Here is a 20,405-nt window from a genome sequence, read left to right as displayed (position 1 = left end):
CGTGAAAATTGCATTACTACGGGCACATGAACGTCGCGGATATACGCGTGCACGCAGCTGGAAACCGCGTCGCTTCGAGCGCCACGATTATTAACCCTTTCGTTTCTATGGGCGACTATAGCCACTCTCTGTGAACCGAACACTGCAATAAGGGCCACAAAGTGCAACAGTATTATATTGTACTATTTCGTGGTCACTAATAACCGAAAGGTAGTTCGGCCTTTACAAATAAATAATCTAAAAAAAAAGTTGAAACTGCTTCTCTAATGGAAAAAAAAAAGTAAATTTAATTGTTTCTTTGAAGACCAATCGTAAATGTTACAAGGATTAATATGAATCTTTTGTCTACTGTGTCTCTTGGTAATTTGTGTGTTTTCTGTCTGTTTAAATTATCTTTATATGTACACACCAAGGTGGATTGAAATGTTCGCTGCTTAAAACAAAAGTGTCTGTTAAGAAGTTTTCGCTATTAGTCAACCTTTCGTTACCACGGGCGACTATAGTGACCCTTTGTGAAGCATTTTGATAAAGTTTAAAGAGGTTATTATTTTACGTCGAACCTGATGGAATGGTAATTAAAATAAATAAATTTCTTTTTGACTCCAGTTCTTGTAAATTAGCCCATAAAAATCTAAATACAACCGCAGTCTACTAATAATTGGAAAGGTAGATGTGACCTTCATAAATAAAAAATTGAAAAAAGTTCGGAATGCCATCCATCTCTGATGAAGGGATAACAAACTGAATTTAGTAATTTATTTTGAACCTGAGTATGTAAATATCAATATGAATCTCTTGTCAGAAAAATCATTAGTGGCATACTATGGCACCCTCGGCATCGTACAACTTTTCTAAATAAAGATATTTCATCTTCCTAAAAATAACGGGAGATGTTCCAGGTGTTCGAAGATTATCGGTCTACCCTGAACATAATTATTCCCTAATCTATCTCCGTTCTATTCGCATCTGAAAAGCAGGTCAAACGATTCGTTCTTCTATTCACTGGTACACCTTGCCTTAATTCGAACGGGCTCGTTACACAGTCTAATAAAACACCGAACGGGCGACGCGGACGGGGAAAAGAAATAAACGAGAGGGTAAAAGTTTCAAACGGACGTTACAATTTAATCAGGCAGTCCGGTGTCGTCGTTCGTTGCCTTATTACTTATTTCATCAGCCCTATCGGTTCCCCTCTTCAGAGTCACGAACGCTTTTTATCGTCGGACCTCCGGCGACACTTTCGAGATTTACGAACGAGTGGGAGGACTTCGCACGAGCGCGCACAAGTCCGTAAAGACACGTACGAGGTGTGCCTGAAAAATCATAGGATTGGTTTTGTAAAAATAGTTATCGGCAAATCAATTACTTAGCAATATTATTACCCTTTAAATGGTTCCCATGGGAAGCCATGCACCGCTGAAGACGTTGTTCGAAATCTTGGAAATTGTGCTTGGAAGTCTTCAATTGGAACTGTTTTCGGTTGGTCTTTTAGATGTCATCCACAGTTCCAAGATAACGACTCCTTGAGATGGGTTTTCATTTTGAGGACCAGGACTAAGAATAAGTCACGTGGACTTAGATTAGGGGAGTAAGGTGGACGTGGGACCACACAAGTACCTTTATTGGGCGAAACTTTGATCACAGAGAATTGTCTTGGATTCTACATCATAACAGGAGCAAACAGTTCCCTGGCACATTACACTTTATGCGAACGAGTTTTTGGTCAATAAAGCTATTTATTGGGATTCCACCTATCCCTCATTTCTCTGATCTGAGTCCATGTGGCTTTTTCCACGTTCCCAAAATCAATATCCAAGGTTGTCATCCTAGAACTGAGGACAATATACAAAATGTTGTTGCAGACCAACCGAAAGCAATTCCAGTTGAAGACATTCAAGCAGTGTTTCTAAGAGTAGGGATAATGTCTCTGGCGGTCTATGGGTTTAGCAAAGGAACTATTTTGAAGGGAACAATGTTAATTTGTCGTTGATTTGTTAATAAATATTTTTAGGGAACCAGTCTCGTTACTTTTAAAACACACCTGGTATATCCCTGGCCAGAGGGGAAGCTGGGAGCAATTGCGACACACCACGAGTAAAATTCCCTGATTCCTGGAGGAGAATTTGGCAGTGGTGTTTTAGCTTTTTCTCACTTTCTGGTCCCTACTCCCCTCTCTCTCTCTCTTTTTTTTTTCCATTCGTGTTCAGCGACGATATTTGCCTCCTGTCGGACGCATTCGGAATTCCCAGGGTTGGAACAGGCGCGAAGAGGTTAACGCGGGATCGCATGAAACTCGTAATCCCCGGTTCGGTATTTCACTTTTCGAGGGCTGTGAGAATTCGTCGCGCAAACAAACCCCAGGGAGATCGAATTTCACCGAGGGAATTTTCAAATCCGGACTTCTGATCGAATGTTACTTTGTTGAATATACGGGAGGGCTCGTGTCGTTCGCGTCCACGAATCACAATTTTTCTTCTATTCACATTACGATTCCAAATTGTTCTCTTGGAGTGCACTTTCCAATTCGAATACCAAGGGAACCAAATACGTGCACCATTCTCCCCACGAGTTCAGTAGTGCAACTCAATTATAGTGCCCTCCAGGCACTTTATCCACTTCTACCGTAAAAAGCAACATTATACGCACAGTTCGGTTCACTATGCAATGGCAATTGCCTCTCAAGAAATCCACCAACGAAACTTCAACTAGCTCCCAAGCCTAGTAAACGATAATTTCCGGGATAGTCGCGTAGATCCCGCATTATTTCAAACGTGCAGAACATTTTCCGTCGCACATTGGGAACGTGTATTCCAGGCGAATTGGGGTCTGAGGAGAAATGCTAAGTTTCCACGGTGTTCACGTTGAAATTCTAAAGTTACCTGGGCTCGCGCCTCTCATGAATCACAAAGGGTGTACGCGGATATGAAAGTGCAATTGCTCGTCGCCACTGTTCCCTCCACACTCGCGTTCAATGAGGGCTCGCCCTTTCACGGTTTTTCTTTTCTTTTCATTTTCGCGCCGCGGAAGAATCGCAGCGGGGGGAATAGGTCGTATAAATTTGCTTTTGCCCCCGTATTTCAATTTCGGGTACGGATAAACGATCTTTAGTCGGAGCATCGGCGATATCCAAAACCTTACCGATGGAACGCGTTTCGAAGCTGGTTTCTCGGTACCAAAGGACGTCCGTATTCGGTTTCAATTGTTGTCGAGGAGCGAACCGTTCTATTCTGACACGTGGATGATCTAACGATCGATTTTCTGCGGTTTTGGTGACCATAACGTGTTTACTTTGATGTGCTACCGATTTTACGACCTCGTTATATGTTGGACCGTACTACAGTAGAATCTCCTATAACGGAGAAGATAAGAATTTCGTGTTATAGCGGACAAAGAGAGCAAGAAGTTAAAAGTAAATAAAGAAATTTTTTCTAATATAATAGAAAATAATTATTTTATTTCAATTTAGACCAGTAGAAACGTGTAGTTTTTTCATTATATGTGTAGAGAAACTTAAGGGGGGTTTTAGTTAGATTTGGTAGAATTCTCCCTTAATCGTGTTATACGTGGGCAGTAGCAATTTAAGTTGGAGTTATAGAAGTACCCTGTTATATAAGGTTTTACTGTATAAATTAATCGTGCAGACGTCCTAAGACCTCCTTCATCGAAGGAAAAAGATATGCTCCCTCGTCACACGGTTTTCGCTTATTTCAATAAAATTTCAATTTTTATTCATTTCCAATTATTCCCTTCCAAATTGTTCGAGTTTTCCCCGGATCCACGCGATTCAGAATATTCAAGAAAGATGGATTAAAGATTTCCGCGTCGAGACGTGCGTTTGCATGCGTTACCTAGCTTCGTTTCCAATTTTCGAAATCCATACGCTCGCATAGGAATACGGGTAGCGTTTGACTATGTGTACACACGGCTGTGTGTATTCTTGCGAACTAACATTTCTATTCGACGCTTGTTTACAGAACGCGATGACGTGGGCTGCACTATGTTTGCTTTCAGGAAACTCGAATAATTGAAATAAGCAATGGTTTTAAACTATCGCGAAAGCGCAGTCGTTCGTAGACGGTCAGGTTTGCAGTTGGTTGCGATTGGCAATCTGCGGATGACTGTTCCCAATACGTTTTAAGTATGATTGCACTGGCAATTTCCTGGACGTTGTGATATGAAATATGGTCAATCACTTTTCTGTCATTTTCGCGAAACATTAATTAGTTACTTCCATACACCCGAAACAATGACCGAATATGGACTGTCTTGTTAATTTCTACCTGGAATGATATAAACAAATCGTTGCAAGAGTTATTGTGAATTTTTTTTTGTGAAAGTTGAGTGTGTGTAGTGAAGTGACTTATTTAGAGAACAAAACGAACGACAAATAACGTGTACAGCAATTACATTCATAACTGTTCACTAGATCAAACGAGTTACTCTTGTTCCAGTAAACAGGTACAGTAAGATTTTCGATAAATGCTCGAAACTCGGTATCGCAAATGCGAGTATTTATAACAGAACAACATGGTTTCTGAACTTCATAAAATTTAGTACGAAGTGTTACATTACTCCCATGACTGGTCCCAAAGGGGAACCCTCCCTATAGTCAGGGTAAAGTAAAATCGTTTAACGTAGAGACCTTCTCGAGCAGTTATCGAGACTTTCTTATAACGAAGACACTGTGCTCGCTACGAACTTTCCGAGCGACCCAATGCAACCCTATTCGACCTTCCACAATCAACCTAAGAAGTAAAGATCCATCCCGAAAAAAAATTATCCTCGAATATAGATTTGCTTGCGTGAGTTATTTCCCACCCTTCCATCATCACTCCACATTACCGTTAGTGTCCCACGTGATCTTTCCCTCGCGATTGCTCTTTATACGCCATTCGTAGGATCGGAACGTCGTGGCGAGAACAAGCTCGGAGTATAAGAAAATTGCCGGTTATCCCCGGATCTTCTCCCATGGTGTCGTTTTCCTTGGAAGGTATGCCATGGCGGTCTCCAGATGCCGGCCGACAGAAAGCCGTGTGGCTTAGCCGTAGGAAACCATATTAACGGGGAAGGCGAGGCGGCGAAAAGAGAGAGAGAGAGGGAGCAAAATAGGGGAAGAATTTCGACGTGATTCCGGCGTCCCCTTCAATTAGCTTTTATCCTAGAATATGGGACGGTGATAGCAACTCGGTCGAAGCTACGAGGAGCAAAGGGCGACGCCGGCCTTGATTGGAGCAGAACAGGGAAAGAATTAACCGGGGAATTTTATCGCCTCGAACCGATTCCACCCGCGTGGATATGAACGGGAACGTAAGGAGCGCCACCGGTATACCGGGTGGTCCGTTAATTGACGGTCGTGACTTCTGGGGGCGGTGGTGATTTTCGGGATACCGGTATGAGAAGAAATGGGGGGAGCGTAAACATGGATTTCAGCCTGATTGCACAGCTTTCGGCGCTGCGCTTTTGCTCCCGTGGAGTTTCAACGGAATTTTTGTTTCTGGTAGTTGGAAGCTTGGAAACGGGGCTGTAATTTTTCGTTAGGATTTTTTCGCGGGTTTTTGTTGGAAATGTGAAATGTGTTCACGGGTATCCTGGTAGTTCTTGTGTTATTGAATTGAATCGTGAATCATGTTTGCCTTAGATGTTGAAAATTAGGAAATAATATTTGAGTAATAGTCGAGTAATGAACACTAAAACTACCAAAGCAGTTAAAATGATTGGTTCGTAAACTGTTGTGAAAATTATTTTCTTAGATTCTTCGCAACTTTTACTGTAATTTGTAAATAAAGAAATTCGTTAATTTATCAATTGTTCAATAAACTGCCCCTTTTACGAACCTTATAGATATAGAAACACGTTCATCTTCGGTTGTTCTAATTATTACTTATTCAGTTATGAATCTAAAGTGCATATTTTAATTTCCAATATACATCTTAGATTCAATTTTCACCGGTGTATGTCGTTAGTAAATACTGCATAAAAAGGAATATAACGCGGTTATGAAAGATCACGTTATCATCAGATTATCTTCCATCAGATATCAGATTATGATCATAACGCTATAGAAAAAGCAGAATCAATCGATATCTGCATCGACGTAAATATTTTCCATTATTTTTCGTTATCGATTTCACTCCCCTATTTGTTCCTAGAAATACCGAACTGCTCCGTGAAACTATCAATTCCTCGCGTATCTAAAAGGAACTTCGTCCAAGAATTACGACGGTATTACGAACAGCATGCATTCCCGCGGAACGTATCGCGAAACGAGTTTCGAGAGCTCTTACCGGCCACATCCTCCAGCGTCGATTTCTCGCCGCAGCTGATAAAATGGGGGTAGAAAGATACCATAACTATGCCATTGATCTGCGCCTGAAACAGAAAAAGGTGAGAGTCACTCTTTCGTTGTAGATTCTTCCGTACTCGTAACCCTCTTAGATCCAAAATGGTGGAGAGGAATCGATGTGAATAGTGGTGGGTTAAGGAGGAGTCTGAACAGTTCAAGTTGATTTCAATCATGGTGTGGCGTTCGATGTGAAGTTTGCTTTCAAATAGTCCGATGACGTTTCAAACTCTAAACTCCTATGATGATGGCAGTCGGATGATGTAGTAAACTCCTAATAGTATGATGACATTGCAAATTCCAAACAGTATGATGACGTTGCAAACTCCAAACACCCGAGTCTCGGTGCTGTGAAGTTGCCAAACAGAGATGGATTTTCTTATCACTGTTTGGTAACGTTGAAGTACAGTGGCTCGAGAGTTTGGAACTTGCAACGTCATTAGACTGTCTGGAGTTTACTACATCATCAGGCTGTTTGGAGTTTGTAACATCCTCAAACTGTTTAGAGTTCGACAGGTTATCAGTATCAGACTGTTTGGAACAGACTTTCAGTTTGAACGTCTTGCTGGGATTAGACTCAGCCTGAATTTTTTAGACTCTGGTGTCAGATGTTTAACAATAGAACTATCTACGATAAACTTATATCTATCTCCATCCGATCGATAAATATTGCAAACTTGTAGAAATATACGAATTTACAAATTAACTAATTTCTTCATTTTTATATTGCAATAAAAGCTTTGAGAAAATGCATTGTTAAAGTATTTTATCCATCGTTGATATTATAGTATCAGTCATGTCGAACGCTTTAGTAGTTCTAGTGGTAAACATGTTTCAACGGTTTCTTTAATCATCAGTACGTGTAAGTAACTCACCAAACGTCGCAGTGCATGGTCAGGGACGTTTCGCGAGGAATTGCATAGGGCGTGAGCGCTGCTGTGGCTGAAGATGACCGGCGCCTTGGAGGTTCTCATGGCGACCAGCATCGTGGGCACGGAGACGTGCGAAAGGTCGACCATCATTCCGAGCCGATTCATCTCGAGGATGATACTCTGAAAACGTAGAACGATCGGTTGAATGTTTGTTCAAATATGACGGTTATTTACACATACAATCGCCTCGGAAAGTCAGATCGTAAATGTTAAGGCTTCATCAGTCATTCAAATTTCAGGTTCAGTTTGAGCTTAAAATATTTCTAAGATATGTATCTAACATATATTAACAACAATCGATTTTCTGCAGATGAATATCGTATATGACCCCTCAACGTTCCGTCTAATTTTTTTAATCGGGGAACAATGCTAAATGTCGTACTGCTATGAGACAAAAAATTCTGGTTTTTTTTATTTCACATTTATTGGAGATTCACAAGTGCATACAGCATTTGTATTAGCACCATTTTAGCGAAACATTGTATTTAATACCATTGGTCGTTCACTTTCTTTCCGAGGGGACTGTAAATAGCTACACGTAGTCACATCATAAGTGTTGCGATAGTAGTCGCGAGAATATTTCAGTTGGATCACTTCACGAACTTCACTTCCCGAAGAACAAATTAATATTAATAGGATCATTCGAAATAGAAATAACGAAAGTAACTGACGTTCGATGAATTGAATGTATTTTACACTTGAGACGAATTTATGAAATCTCACTTGACCGTCGTAGTGAACACGTTCGTGGTTGTGCGTAGACTACCTTGTCGTTGTCTGTTCAGTTCCATCTTGGTTTTGCATGTGTTTCTATTGGGCGATCAGTGTACCGGAGAGGTGGATGTGTTTGTGTATGATTTGTTTTCGGTTTCGTTGTAGTTGAATTTGTTTGTAATTTTGAAAGGAAGACCGGTGTACCCAAGTTCCCCTTCCAGATGTATACCCGGAATTCTTGGAAATGAGGAAAAATTCTAAATTGGCTAAACATCCTCAGTTTTCCAGGTAACCTTTTTTTTTAACGGGGGGAAAACCTTGAAAAGTACGCATCGCATTGTGTACATATCGTATGCTAGTGTCAACAATATCTAATGTAAAATAAACGTACTCAAGATAGCTCCTTAGTTGAATATCTATATTAGTTATTGAACCGAACACAATTTACTTTATTATCACTTTGATGGAAAGATTATTCTCGAAATTGTGTGAAGAATTTTAGAGAACTGCAAATCGCGAGGGAAACAGAGGCAGCGTGGCGGAGCGTAAACGATTCTATTCGATTCTGCAGAACTGAACATCACATTTAGAAAGAAGTGTCTATTGTGAAATTGCTTTAATAATAAAAAAAAACACATTCACGAGCGCGTGGATTCATTAGAAACCTCGTGGCAAGACTATAACAATTTGAACAGCACGACGAAGTGTGAATGATTCCATTCGAATCCATAAAACTGTATCCTCTTGCTTAAAATCGCGGTGTTTAAAGAGGGTTTAAGTTCCCCGAACAGATTTCGCCCCTCCAAGATAAGAGTGCCTGACGCCGTGGGACATTTGGGCTTACAGGGGTTCGAAGAAGCCCAGAGAAATTCATCCAGATGGCACCCAAGGAATCTGAAATCCCGGATTAACATGGTTTAAAGCTACCCCCCTTGTTCCAAAGAAAACGACGATAAGAATAGGAGAAGCCTGTGACTGGTCGGCGAATAAATCCTGTTCGTTACGTCGATACAGTTCTCGTGAAATGTTAAACGGAAGTCAAGGGATTCGTATCTTTCATCCGTGTGGATTCTCTTCGTGGAGGAACGAACGGGTGCTGCTTTGCAGCATGCTCACGCGTGATCCGTGACACTTATTGCCGGTGTCGTTCAATCAGATTGAAATTCACGACAGACCAAGTCCTTTGAACCCCTACTCTGTTCGCGAGGAATTCCGAATCGGAGGGTGACTGAGGCCTCGACGCTTCGCGTATTCAAAGAAATGCTAATACCCCACGATAAGTGTTCCGTTCGTACCCTCGAGAGTATATTATATGGACGCGATGTAAAGAACGGACGCGTCGAATTCGAGAGTAGTTTCGTGGAAATCATGCCCAGATGCCTGTATTTCAGTCTCGTATAAGAGATTTCCGATAGGTCCCGTTGCGAATGCTGCCGTCGCGACGACGGGGAAATATCGTTCTTCGTGTCTGCCGTCAGGCTTCCGCGATACGGCTGCTAATATAAAATTCGATTTCACCGTTGTCACTTGTCATTTCGCCGGAACAAAACAGCCTGCGGCTGACTCTCGATTCACCTTTTTCTTGCGAGCTCTGCCAGCGTTACGCCGTGGATATCACGGGGCGAGATGATTTGAATGAAAATAGAATAGGGTATCCGGACCAAAGGAATTTCATTCTTGAGTGCGAGTTTGATGGAGACGTTCGAAGTTTAACAGCGAAATACCATCGATAACTTTGTTGGGTAAACAAGCCACTGTTAATACTTTGTAATTTATAAAGTTATATTTAATAATTAATAAACTTGGAATTATTAAGTGTTAGTCATTGCGATGTTGGTGTTTGGTCATTCGAATAATTGATTTCTCTAGGTCAGTGTTATCCAACTTTTTTTGGATCATGCACCACCTGAACGCTTCAAAGATCTCGAAACCCTTCTAGTGTAATAGTAAACTAAGTTCTGAAAAAGTTTACCGTCAATAGCTCCTTCGAATAAAAAAGGTATATAGATAAAACTGTTGACAAAATATTCAAATTTCCCCATGGTGGGGCGCACATTCCAAGTTCGGAAACACTGCCCTAGTTAGTGACCTAGATGTCAGCTACTGGAAAATGGGACTGATTCATCGCAAACACCATCCTTTACTCAACCATTGGATGACCATGATTGGGTCATTTTGAATCGAATTTTTGAAAACTTCCTCAAATTCTACACCTTTCGATAACTAATTTAAGTTAGCAATTGTCTATATTACTTTTTTTAATCACCCTATACAGTTCGAGCATTATTCGTACGGAACAGTATGTCACTCAAGAGAGTAATAGCAAAGAACGGTTGTACGATTTCGAAAACCAGTAACAAACTTCGCGATAAGAAAGTTTTCTAGAAGCCACACGTTCGGGACGCATTTATCATCGAACGAACGATAATCACAATGTCACACGAACAATTCATCTTCCGACGACCCCGGGTCTGCCGGAAACAGAGTTATCGTTCGTATTCCAAGTGCATTCCCGTCCGTCTTCCCCGACTGCGTTGCATCCATTAAACAGAGACGCTTTGTTAAATCAGCACCGTCATGGACCGAACTTCTTGCAAGATTCCAGTTTATCTCGTTCCCGGCGCGACGTCGCGTTTCGAACTTCGAAACCGCAGTTTTCGTTTTTCTTTCCTTCAAACAGAGAATTTTATGGCCATTCGTGTGTTACTGAACTTTTCACTATACAGTATCAGCCAAAAATATTAGGCACCCCATGCATTACTAAATTTTAAAAAATATTTTTGTATTAGGAATAAATCGAAGTATTGAAATTGTGAAAAGAATCGTTTCTTTTTATTAATTTTGTCAAAATTTGTTGGGTTATCCTTTGCCCTGATGACTGACAATCACTGCAAATTCTTTTCGACTTTTAGCCTGTTCTTTTAAAAAAAGAATTAATTTCCGATGATGGTCAGTCAGTTCACTGTGTTTTTGGCATTTTCCGAGGGAAACTTCCTGACTTTCAAAATATTAACAGCGAAACTAAAGAGAAGAAACACAAAATGTAGACTATAGACCACTTAGTTGCTTTATGTCCCGCTATAAATTTTGTCAACTGTTTTAAAATGCCTGACAAAGGATGATGAACAATAGAAAGGAATGGTTTTTGCAGCAATCTGCAATAATGTAGGTGCCGAATACTTTTAGCTAAAGCTGCATTTATACAAGTTAAAAATGAGAAAAATCGAAACGCATGTTTATAAACCTTGTCGATTAATCTATCGGAAACTTTGGGTTCAAAACACGTCGAATTAGGAAAGAAGACATTCGTCATTGTATGGCTTCTAGAACCAATAATTCGCTCCATTTCGAGGTATACGATCGAGTATGCAACATCTACGGCAAATATTCATATTTCGCGATGGGAAGAGAACTACTTGAGTTGCTTTTTAACGAGGAATACGATCCTTCAAACTGAAATTAGATCTATAGAATGGAAGGGACCAACAATTTCCCCATTTCAAGGTATACGATCGACTATATCCACTGCAAATGTTCATATACAGGATGTCCCATACAACTGGATCAATCTACAGATTTAAAAGGGTAGAAGATAGAGGAAAAAAGTTTCATTAGTTAAATTTAAACGGTTTTGTGTTCTGCATCACATGGTGCATATGTCTGCTCTAGAGGTGAAGCCATTCGAGGGATTTCAAGATCACTTTTAACACCTTCATCACCTTAAACGTCTCCAACTTCGAAGTGGACACATGCACTATGTGGTGCACCGCACGAAACCATTTAAACTTGTCCTATGCAATTGTTTTCTAACTTCTACCGTTTTAGAGATATACAGGGTGATTCCCTCATTGCTAAGGTGGAAAGGCAATTCTCGTGCTTCGTCGTTAAGAGCTGTGGCCATTAATTTATGAAATAATTAATGTTCAGTGCCAAGGAGCCTTCGAGCACTTATTAAGGATTTACTGTATAGATTAACCCAATCGCATAGGACACCCTTTACCACCCTATCTGATATTTGTATTCGATTCACCATTCATAACTCTTCCGAGCCATGTTCCCAATGTTTCTTTAGAACTAATTATTGTTTCGAAAGGACCAGGTCACTAACATTCGTTCAGATTACGAAAATCCTCGATCGTGTCGCACAATCCCTGTCTGCGAACGGACATGTTCGAGGGAAATTAGCCCGGGGACGAATTCATCGCTAACTGCGCCAGCCATTATCACGAAATTAGCGAAGTTGCAGTATCTTTCGGTAAAGTGGTCCCCGTTAGCCGACAAGAGTACGGGCTTGGGGGAGGGGGCCAGAGTTATCTCACGAATCCGGGGGATTTCTCGCTACTATCCGTAAGTGGAACGATGCATCCGTTAAACGGGGAACGCTTCATTAAAGTAACAACGCGATAAACTTCACTTTTCGGAATTGCTTCGCCACCCTCCTCTGTCGCTGTACTCTGAAATCTCGACCGTGACTTTCCAACGTCTTCGACGAAGATTTCAGAGCGAGGCACAGGGAATCCTCTGCTCCGACGATATAAAAGGAACGAGAGATGAATATCTCGGCTGGACAGTCGAAGTTGAACGGACGAATCGGTGGAACGCGAAATTGTGCTCGGTTTACGCGTTCCTTAATCGGCCTGCTCGATCGATGACGGACCGAAGAGGACGGTTTAAGAGAAGAGGTATAACTCGGTCGGAGAGGTACGTTTAAAGTCTAGCTTTTAGGTAATGGGGAGCGAATGAAAGGAACGAAGAGACGGAACGAACTGTTGGATAGACGAACACGTGCTAGTGACGCGCGATGTCCGGTACCCAATAAGAAACCGTGGGCTTCGTGAAAGCTTTGAGACTCTCTAGAGCTTTTATTGGTCGAGTTTTCTACAATTACTCGTACGATTTATGATCCCCTCGCTGGCTTAACTTCATTGTAGTTATAATTTCACGTTTCGAAAGTCACTTCTTCGTTTGGAAGCGTTTGGAAGACTACGGGGATCTAAATTGTCTTATTAACCCACTGTAACCATCTGGGGTCTTGTCTGGAACAAGCGAAATTTGGCGCTTAAACATCTACGAAATGAAGGGATTGCTATTAAAAAAAAAAGTATTAACAATTAATTTTGAAAACTCATGCAGTAGAAAGGTATGCCTGAATTTTCGTAGATTTTTGGAAGTCTATAAGGTATAAAAAAAATAGGTTGAAACCCATGGGGGTGACGGAAACAGGAACAATAACATTTTTCGATCTTATGTGACTGTGTGGTCACGAGCGTTCCAAAATGAAATGTAAATGTTTTAAATATTGTTCTACTGTATTAAGATCCTTTTTTAGACATTTTAAGAAAGGATCACTGCAACATGTTCTTTTCATTTAAAGGGAGGAAATTGAAATGTAAAAGTTATTTTGAAGTATACGCTAAAAGGGTCTTCGTTCGATATGTTTTTTTCAATTTTACTTGTACACTCGAATTTTAGCCGATCGAGGAAAGGGGGGCTAATTTCTGTCTAGCTTCATATGACCACACGGAGAATCCTGTCAGAGCTACAAAACTATTAAGTTGGTATAAATAGTAGTCAATTGACGATATTAAAGGGAGAATAGAGAAGTGTCGCTTTAACTTACGGTCTCCTTCGAGTTCCATGCAACTTGATATGACAAATATTGAAACGGGAGTAAGGCCAATGAAGTACGAGTTGATTTCCCTTCAATCGCTGATCTAGAAATAACCTTTGATCTGTCGAAACTCGTGAACTGGGGTATAGATATATCAAAGTTTTTCAGTCGATTGAAACTATTAGGTCGAATCATTAATAACTTCCGTTCTGGTTTTTTAAAATGTCGATTCGTGGCATTTTAATAATAAATATCAATTTATGTAACATCCCCCATTACCTCTAAACATAATTATTGATGGTCAGTTTGACTCTAATCCTATGACCATTGCTATTCAACCGTTATTTAATATCGACCTAATAAATAATGCAATCGACTTAATGAAAAAGAGCTAAATCCAGTTTGTGGATATTGATCCGCGTCATTCAATCTCTATCACATCTCAACAGTATCCCTTTCTATTAAACCCTTTGACTACGAAGTACTAGGACGCTCGCTGTGCACTCTGTTTTTTATTAATAATTCAAAGAACATACAATTGTTTGTATAAATTCTATAAAATTTAATAATTGTAGTTATCCTAGAAGAAGTGTACGATGAATGCAAAGCAACGACAGACTCAATAATGGTGATTTTCGAATCTTTTGTTACAACGAATAAAGAACGCCTAAAAGCGCTGTTCACAGTCAAAGGGTTAATAAAATGTGAGTATCAGTTAATATGCAGTAAATTTCAGAGTCCTTTTTCTTAATTAAATCAGGCAAAGTGAACTCGGGCATGCGAGACGCGTGTAACAAGCTTACTAAAATGGTCCAACGTTGCGTTGTACCCTTGGAAATCACTTTTCTTTAAATGGACCCCTCGTTTCCTTTAATCTCGAGAGAGGGACGCACAGCCAACGCGTAAAGGGTCGTTTAACGAATGAGAAATGGCAGACGTTTCCTGGCAGAGAGAAAGAGAGTCGGCTGTAGGATGTTGATTCCGTTTTCCATGATACAGTAGCGATTCGTTCCTTTCGGGCATAAGTCAGAAGGCAGTTACATTTTTTTTTCTCCCGACCGTTGAAAGGAACCACCCTCGCGAATTTCGAGATTAAGATGGTGTAACAACGTGTAGACCGTCCTATTTCCCGACAGGATGACGAATTGGCCTTATTCTTCTACGATCCCTTTTGAAATGGCGCTGATACGTTCTTTTTCATTTACTGTTCCGTGGGCTTACTAGGGTGGTGGCCCCAGTGATTATTGTTCCGCGGAGGATGCTGAATTACTTTTCATACGAATGGATAGTACGGTTAATTAACGTCCTTAATGTATACCGAGTACTTAATCTTACTTCATGACTTTTTTGTCGATTCCAGTTACGCTTTATGTGTTGAATTTTTGGGTATGGTTGATACAATCGTCTCTATTGCGTCATTCGATCTTAATAAATAGTGTAATTTTTTCTAAATTCACAAAATATAGAAAATGCTTTCAGGCTATTGTAACAAGTGGCTTACGGATGTTAATACGTCTATAGGGTAGACGAATAGGTGAAATTTGATAAAATAGCAATTTTTATTGAGTCTATTTCCTAAGAGACAATGTATGCGCAATTCTATTAAAGAAATCCCAAATTCCTGCTTGAACCCTGCTATGGCACTCAGGTTGGTTAATGCAGAAAAACTATATTTCTTACTAACATTAAGTTACATTTATCATCTTTCCAAATTTTTCAAATATATTTCTCAAGTTAGATAAGTCTTGAACTAATTAAGAATAAGAGCCTGAAGGGGAAAAAACTGCAAGACAATAAAGTGTAACAACAAAGTTTCAAGAGTAATTCATTTAAAAATGTCATTTCCAAAATAAAACATGAAGCCATCGCAGTAACATCTTTCAGACTATACACACGCACCCCACATTTACACACGTCTGTTTAATTCTCAAAATAAAATTTTTAAACTATCCTCGAAACTTTATTGTCACACCTGACAGACCAATGTTACCAGCCAATCCTTCAACTACTGTAGTTTCCTTCGACTTCTCAAGGAACCAGATGCTGCATTATATTGTACAATTCCAATCGACAAACTCGACTCGAAGTTTAGAAAAAGCGAATTTCATCTCTCGCTCGGAAGTCCGATCGAAAGTTGCATTTCTCGAAGACAGTGTCCTTTGTCTTCAGAGTAACAGTTTCGCCACCAGATGGTCGACAACATATACGAAACAAAGCCCGAAGATAACAGTGACGGGCGGTCTGGCCTTTTTACTCGTCGTCGAAAAGACTGACTTTTTGATCGAGGTGACCTGCTACGCTGTCCATCCGGCGATCTACAGGGTGTTTTAAAAAGTTGATGCCAAACTTCAGGAACATGTAGGACATGTCCAAAGAAGCAAAAAAATCTTAGTAAACTTACATCTAAATATTATTAGTTTCAGAGTTTTAAGACGTTTTCGATTGTGAGCCTCACCAGCATAAGAGATTTTATTGCCTGTTTATTTACAACTTAATAGACTAAGTCGTCGGGTCAAGCAAAGTATACTATGTAGTTAACGCTCTATGATTTTAAGATTACTAGATGTGCAAATGTTATCCAGCAACAGTAACAGAAAACTATTAAAACATACCTCATTCCATTGAAAAAAACAAAATTGACCTTTATATGACCTTTACGCGTCTACTCACGAAAAAACTAATAACATCAGAACATGTTCCATTCGATACCATTCAAGCCTCCGCAATAGCGAGAAAATCAAGATGTCAAAATCGGGTGAGACACCCTGTATACGCCGCTGAGTGTTCGTACCAACATTCTGGAACACCCTTATATTTTTTTTCCGGGACAGGCGAAACTTCTTCGCTGTACGCCTCTGTTCGTCGCGCGCCGGCTGTCGGCGTTATCGTCGGGCGGGCAACTTGGCCTCGCGAAACTGTCGATGCTCGACGGCCCGTTTAGTCAGGAAACTTTCAGGGACACGCTGGCAGCTGGCCTCGAAAGGCGGCCCGGCTGGTCATTTCGCGAGACGCTCTGCGATACTTGTCGGTCAAACGCGGCGACCGAGTGTCGCGCGAACTTCGAGATGTTAGCTGGCGAACGATTCCACCCTTTGGACCCTTCACTGGCGACGACGAATCGATGCAATGGGCGGCCACGAGTCGGAGCTGTGGCTCGTGATCAATCGTGCGGACCGTTTAACACGATCACCGTGGAGTCTATTTTGGCGAACTTTCCGTTCGCGTCGATTACAGCCTTGGCCAAAAGTATTAGGCACCCCATAAAATATGAATTTTTAAAATGTATTTTTGTATCAGAAGATAATCAAACTATTGAAATGTGAAGAGAATTATTTTGTATTCATTTTGTTAATGTTTTGTTGGATCACCCTTTGCCCTGATGACTGACAATCACTGTAATTTCTGACTCTTACCTTGTTCTTTTGAAAGAAGAATTAATTTGGTTTCATGGTCAGTCAGTTCACTGGTTTTTTGGCATATTTCAAGGAATATTTTCCCACTGTCAAAATATTGAGAACAATACTAAAGACAAGTTGGTGGGTGTTTGCAGGGAGTATTGACAGTAGACTGGGTAACTTGTAGGAAGAAAAACAAAATATAGAGTATGGACCATTTAGTTGTTTTATGGACTTGTAAACCTTGTCGGCTGTTTTAAAATGTCTTTGTACTGCCCGACAAAGGATAATGAACAATAGATGGGTTTCGAGGAAATAGTTTTCGCAGCAAGGCTGTACATTATTTTACATTTGAATTTTTATTGCATGGTGTTTACCGGTGATTTTCAATTCACGTCAAAGTCTGGGACTATTATATCACTAATTACTTCTTTAAGCAATATAGAGAAAGGGAATTATTAACTTTTAATATAATAATTACAAAAAAATAAAAAATGTAAATGGGCTTGATACATTATACACCACGATAAAGCTCGATGGTATCACAAAACGAAGAAATTATAAGAAAGTATGTTACTGATCGTTGCGCAGCTTGCTCAAACACTGAAGGAATAGATGAGAGGTGCCGGCATCAAAGTTACGGTAACTATCATTATGTATTCATTAAATACACAGGAGACATTATTAGAACGGTAATGTATATTGTTTAGTACAACGTATCGTAGCAGAAATCCGTAGAGATCCATGGCTAAAGTAAGAAAACTGCCAGGCAGCGGGTACATTGGCTGTGCCTGTTCTAATAAAAAAATGTTATTCCACATTTATACGTAGAATTATTTCCTTTGACGTTTGTACCATGAATTCTTCCGTATTCCGTATAATAGAGGTTATCAGCGTGACCGATCGCATGAAAAGAGATTCCTTTGTCAAGTACCTTAAGTGTATCTTCCCCAGACACATGAAAGGTAAGGTCGGTATGATACTAGACAGCAATTATTCAGACTTTTTTTTTTATTTGTATTAAAATGGGAACTCGGAATTGCAAGGGGGAAATTCTGGAGGGTGCTCCGCCGAAACGAAGCGGAAATGATAACAGGAACAGGAGACGGGAAAAGAAGTCTGAGCCATCAGCGCAAGAGTACTCCTTATAAGTTCTTACATTTTAAACAGATAGCTCTACGTCCCCGAGATCAATATTTTCCTTTCGGTCGTACCACGAATTCCTTCCCATCCTCCTCGTGCTTCCGGACGTCACTACGTACATATAATGCGGCGAACCACTCGATGTAACTTCCAACTAGCTTTTCCTTCCGTTCGTCTGGATTAATGTCTGCTTAGTATGCAAATGTCCCGAGTGTAGCGTCGTAGCGGAATATTGTTCGTGGTTCCCCGATATCTACTTAACCTTTAACCCGCGTTAAAGTTCCTTAAAAATTCGAAACCGTTTTCTTCGATACGGAATTTAAATAACTTGTCCTGTTCTTTTTTTTAATCATGCACGGAGTAATTTTACTTTTATGATGGTAGTGGACTATAGTATATTTCATATAACAGGGTTTATATTTAATAAAATATACATGTACAGAGTGTTCCGTGATGAAAGTGATAAATTTGTTCAGTATATTTAACTGATCATGATCAGCTAAGCAGATCTGTCTTTGTTTGTTAAAACGTTGTAGCAAAAGTAAAATACTATAAGCTTCTTTTTTATTATATTCATTTGTTGGTATTTTTTCTTTATACATACTGTTACTGTTTTCCGGAATTACATGACGGATATTTTAATTATAAGTCGATCATATACGTCATGGAATTGTTACCAATCGTTATTATGATAAATATTTCTACGATTCGACTCATTTGGATGAACCAGCTCTACACTTAGTAAAAGTTAACTAACGAAGAATGTTAAAAACATGTGGGTAATTCAGAAACATTGAGATAGACCTACAGTGTATGTGACCGTTTTAATCCACAAGGATTTGTCAAAAATGCTACAACAGATTATCAGTTTTAACACCCCGTAGTTAAAATATTATTTCTTTCCACTACCTTTATTCCCCTTTGTTCTTTTTCTGTTTTCCTTCGCTTTTTTTACCTCTCCTGCTTGAAGTGTTTCTTTTTCCCCTTCTTTTTCTATTTTCCTTCGACGTTTTCATCTTTCTTGGTTAAAATGCTCCTCATTCACTTTTTTAGTTTCGTCTCGTACGTATAACAGCCACTTTTTTGCAAATTTTACTTTCATATTGTTAAGTAAAACTCAAATAATTTATCTATTTATTCTACAATATATCACATTATATTCATGTGAATTATATTAACACTAAGTTTAATAGTAATCATATAAAACCGAATACCTAAAGAATGACCTATTGACATAGCTACGTAAAAGATAGAAAAGAATTTGCAAACAGATCTATCTTTTTATATAGACCATTCCCGACGACCTGCATCAGCCGTGTAAAACAGGAATCGATGCTGAAATATCCAGCAGAAGGGGTGAAGCGTGGAAGTTAATAAAGGACCGGTGTTTGAAAGTTTAGCGACGCTGATGAGATGGTCTATAGATTCTCGGAATGAAGATCAGGTCCGAGAGGAAATGATAATGCAGTTTTAAAGGATCTTCACGTGGCGGAGTAATACTTAGCACGGGAAACTTCCTGAAATTATGGCGAAGAGGGAAATACTGGGAGGGGCATTATTAAGAATTAAGCCGAGTCTTTTATAAGACATCTTTAGCGTTCGTTTCTCGACAATAACCCGTCCAACGAGGTCGTTGCAATTAATGTTCCCACGCTCAAACGATTCCCATTAAGAAAGTATCCATCACTCTTCGCACCTATACTCCATTCTTTTCTCCGTGTTCCTTCCATTTCTTTTTTCCTCGGCAAGATATTACCCTATTGTTCTCCGCAGTCTCGGACATAATAAATAATGCTTTTTCCGTTCTCTTTGTCTCTGTATTACTTTCCGTTCCGTTTATTACAGCGTGCCTCGATTCAGCCCGAGCCTCTAACGAGTAATTAATCACGGAAATAAATAATCGATCAGCTTCTAACGCCCCCGACTCGGTTACGTTCACCTTTTGAACCGAGGGTGGTACTTAATTTGTAAGTACCTCTGTTGTGAGAGGAATAACTCATCGCTTGGCGAGACTTTAAGAAAGTAATCGGACAAATCGGGTGCTTTAACTTTCGAGAGAATATTATTGGACTGTGGGTGTTTCTGCAGATACAGATTGTTATGGAGTAATTTGTAAGAACTGGAAACAGAGTTTCAATTAAGTCATTAGGTTGGTCAAATATTAATCGCTGATCACCATTCATGTTTGTGGTGTTATAATTATGTATATTTTATAAGAAAAAACTCTATTCACCGTAATGAATTTTTATTTATCAATCTACTAATCTTCG

General features: G+C 39.8%; 1 protein-coding gene across 1 annotated transcript in view; it reads right to left on the bottom strand.

Moving 5' to 3' along the window:
- The window catches only part of LOC107187839 (dipeptidase 1), a 104,051-nt gene that overhangs the window by 20,480 nt on the left and 63,166 nt on the right, over nucleotides 1–20,405 (bottom strand). The window contains exons 6-7 of the mRNA XM_015576020.1: nucleotides 7,216–7,392; nucleotides 6,285–6,369 (exon numbers count right to left, since the gene is read on the bottom strand). Coding sequence (XP_015431506.1) covers nucleotides 6,285–6,369; nucleotides 7,216–7,392 — 262 coding nt within the window. The remainder of the gene's footprint in view (nucleotides 1–6,284; nucleotides 6,370–7,215; nucleotides 7,393–20,405) is intronic.

Source organism: Dufourea novaeangliae, unplaced genomic scaffold (assembly GCF_001272555.1).
Source record: "Dufourea novaeangliae isolate 0120121106 unplaced genomic scaffold, ASM127255v1 scaffold16, whole genome shotgun sequence".
NCBI lineage: Eukaryota > Metazoa > Arthropoda > Insecta > Hymenoptera > Halictidae > Dufourea > Dufourea novaeangliae.
This window is presented reverse-complemented; position numbering and strand designations above follow the sequence as displayed.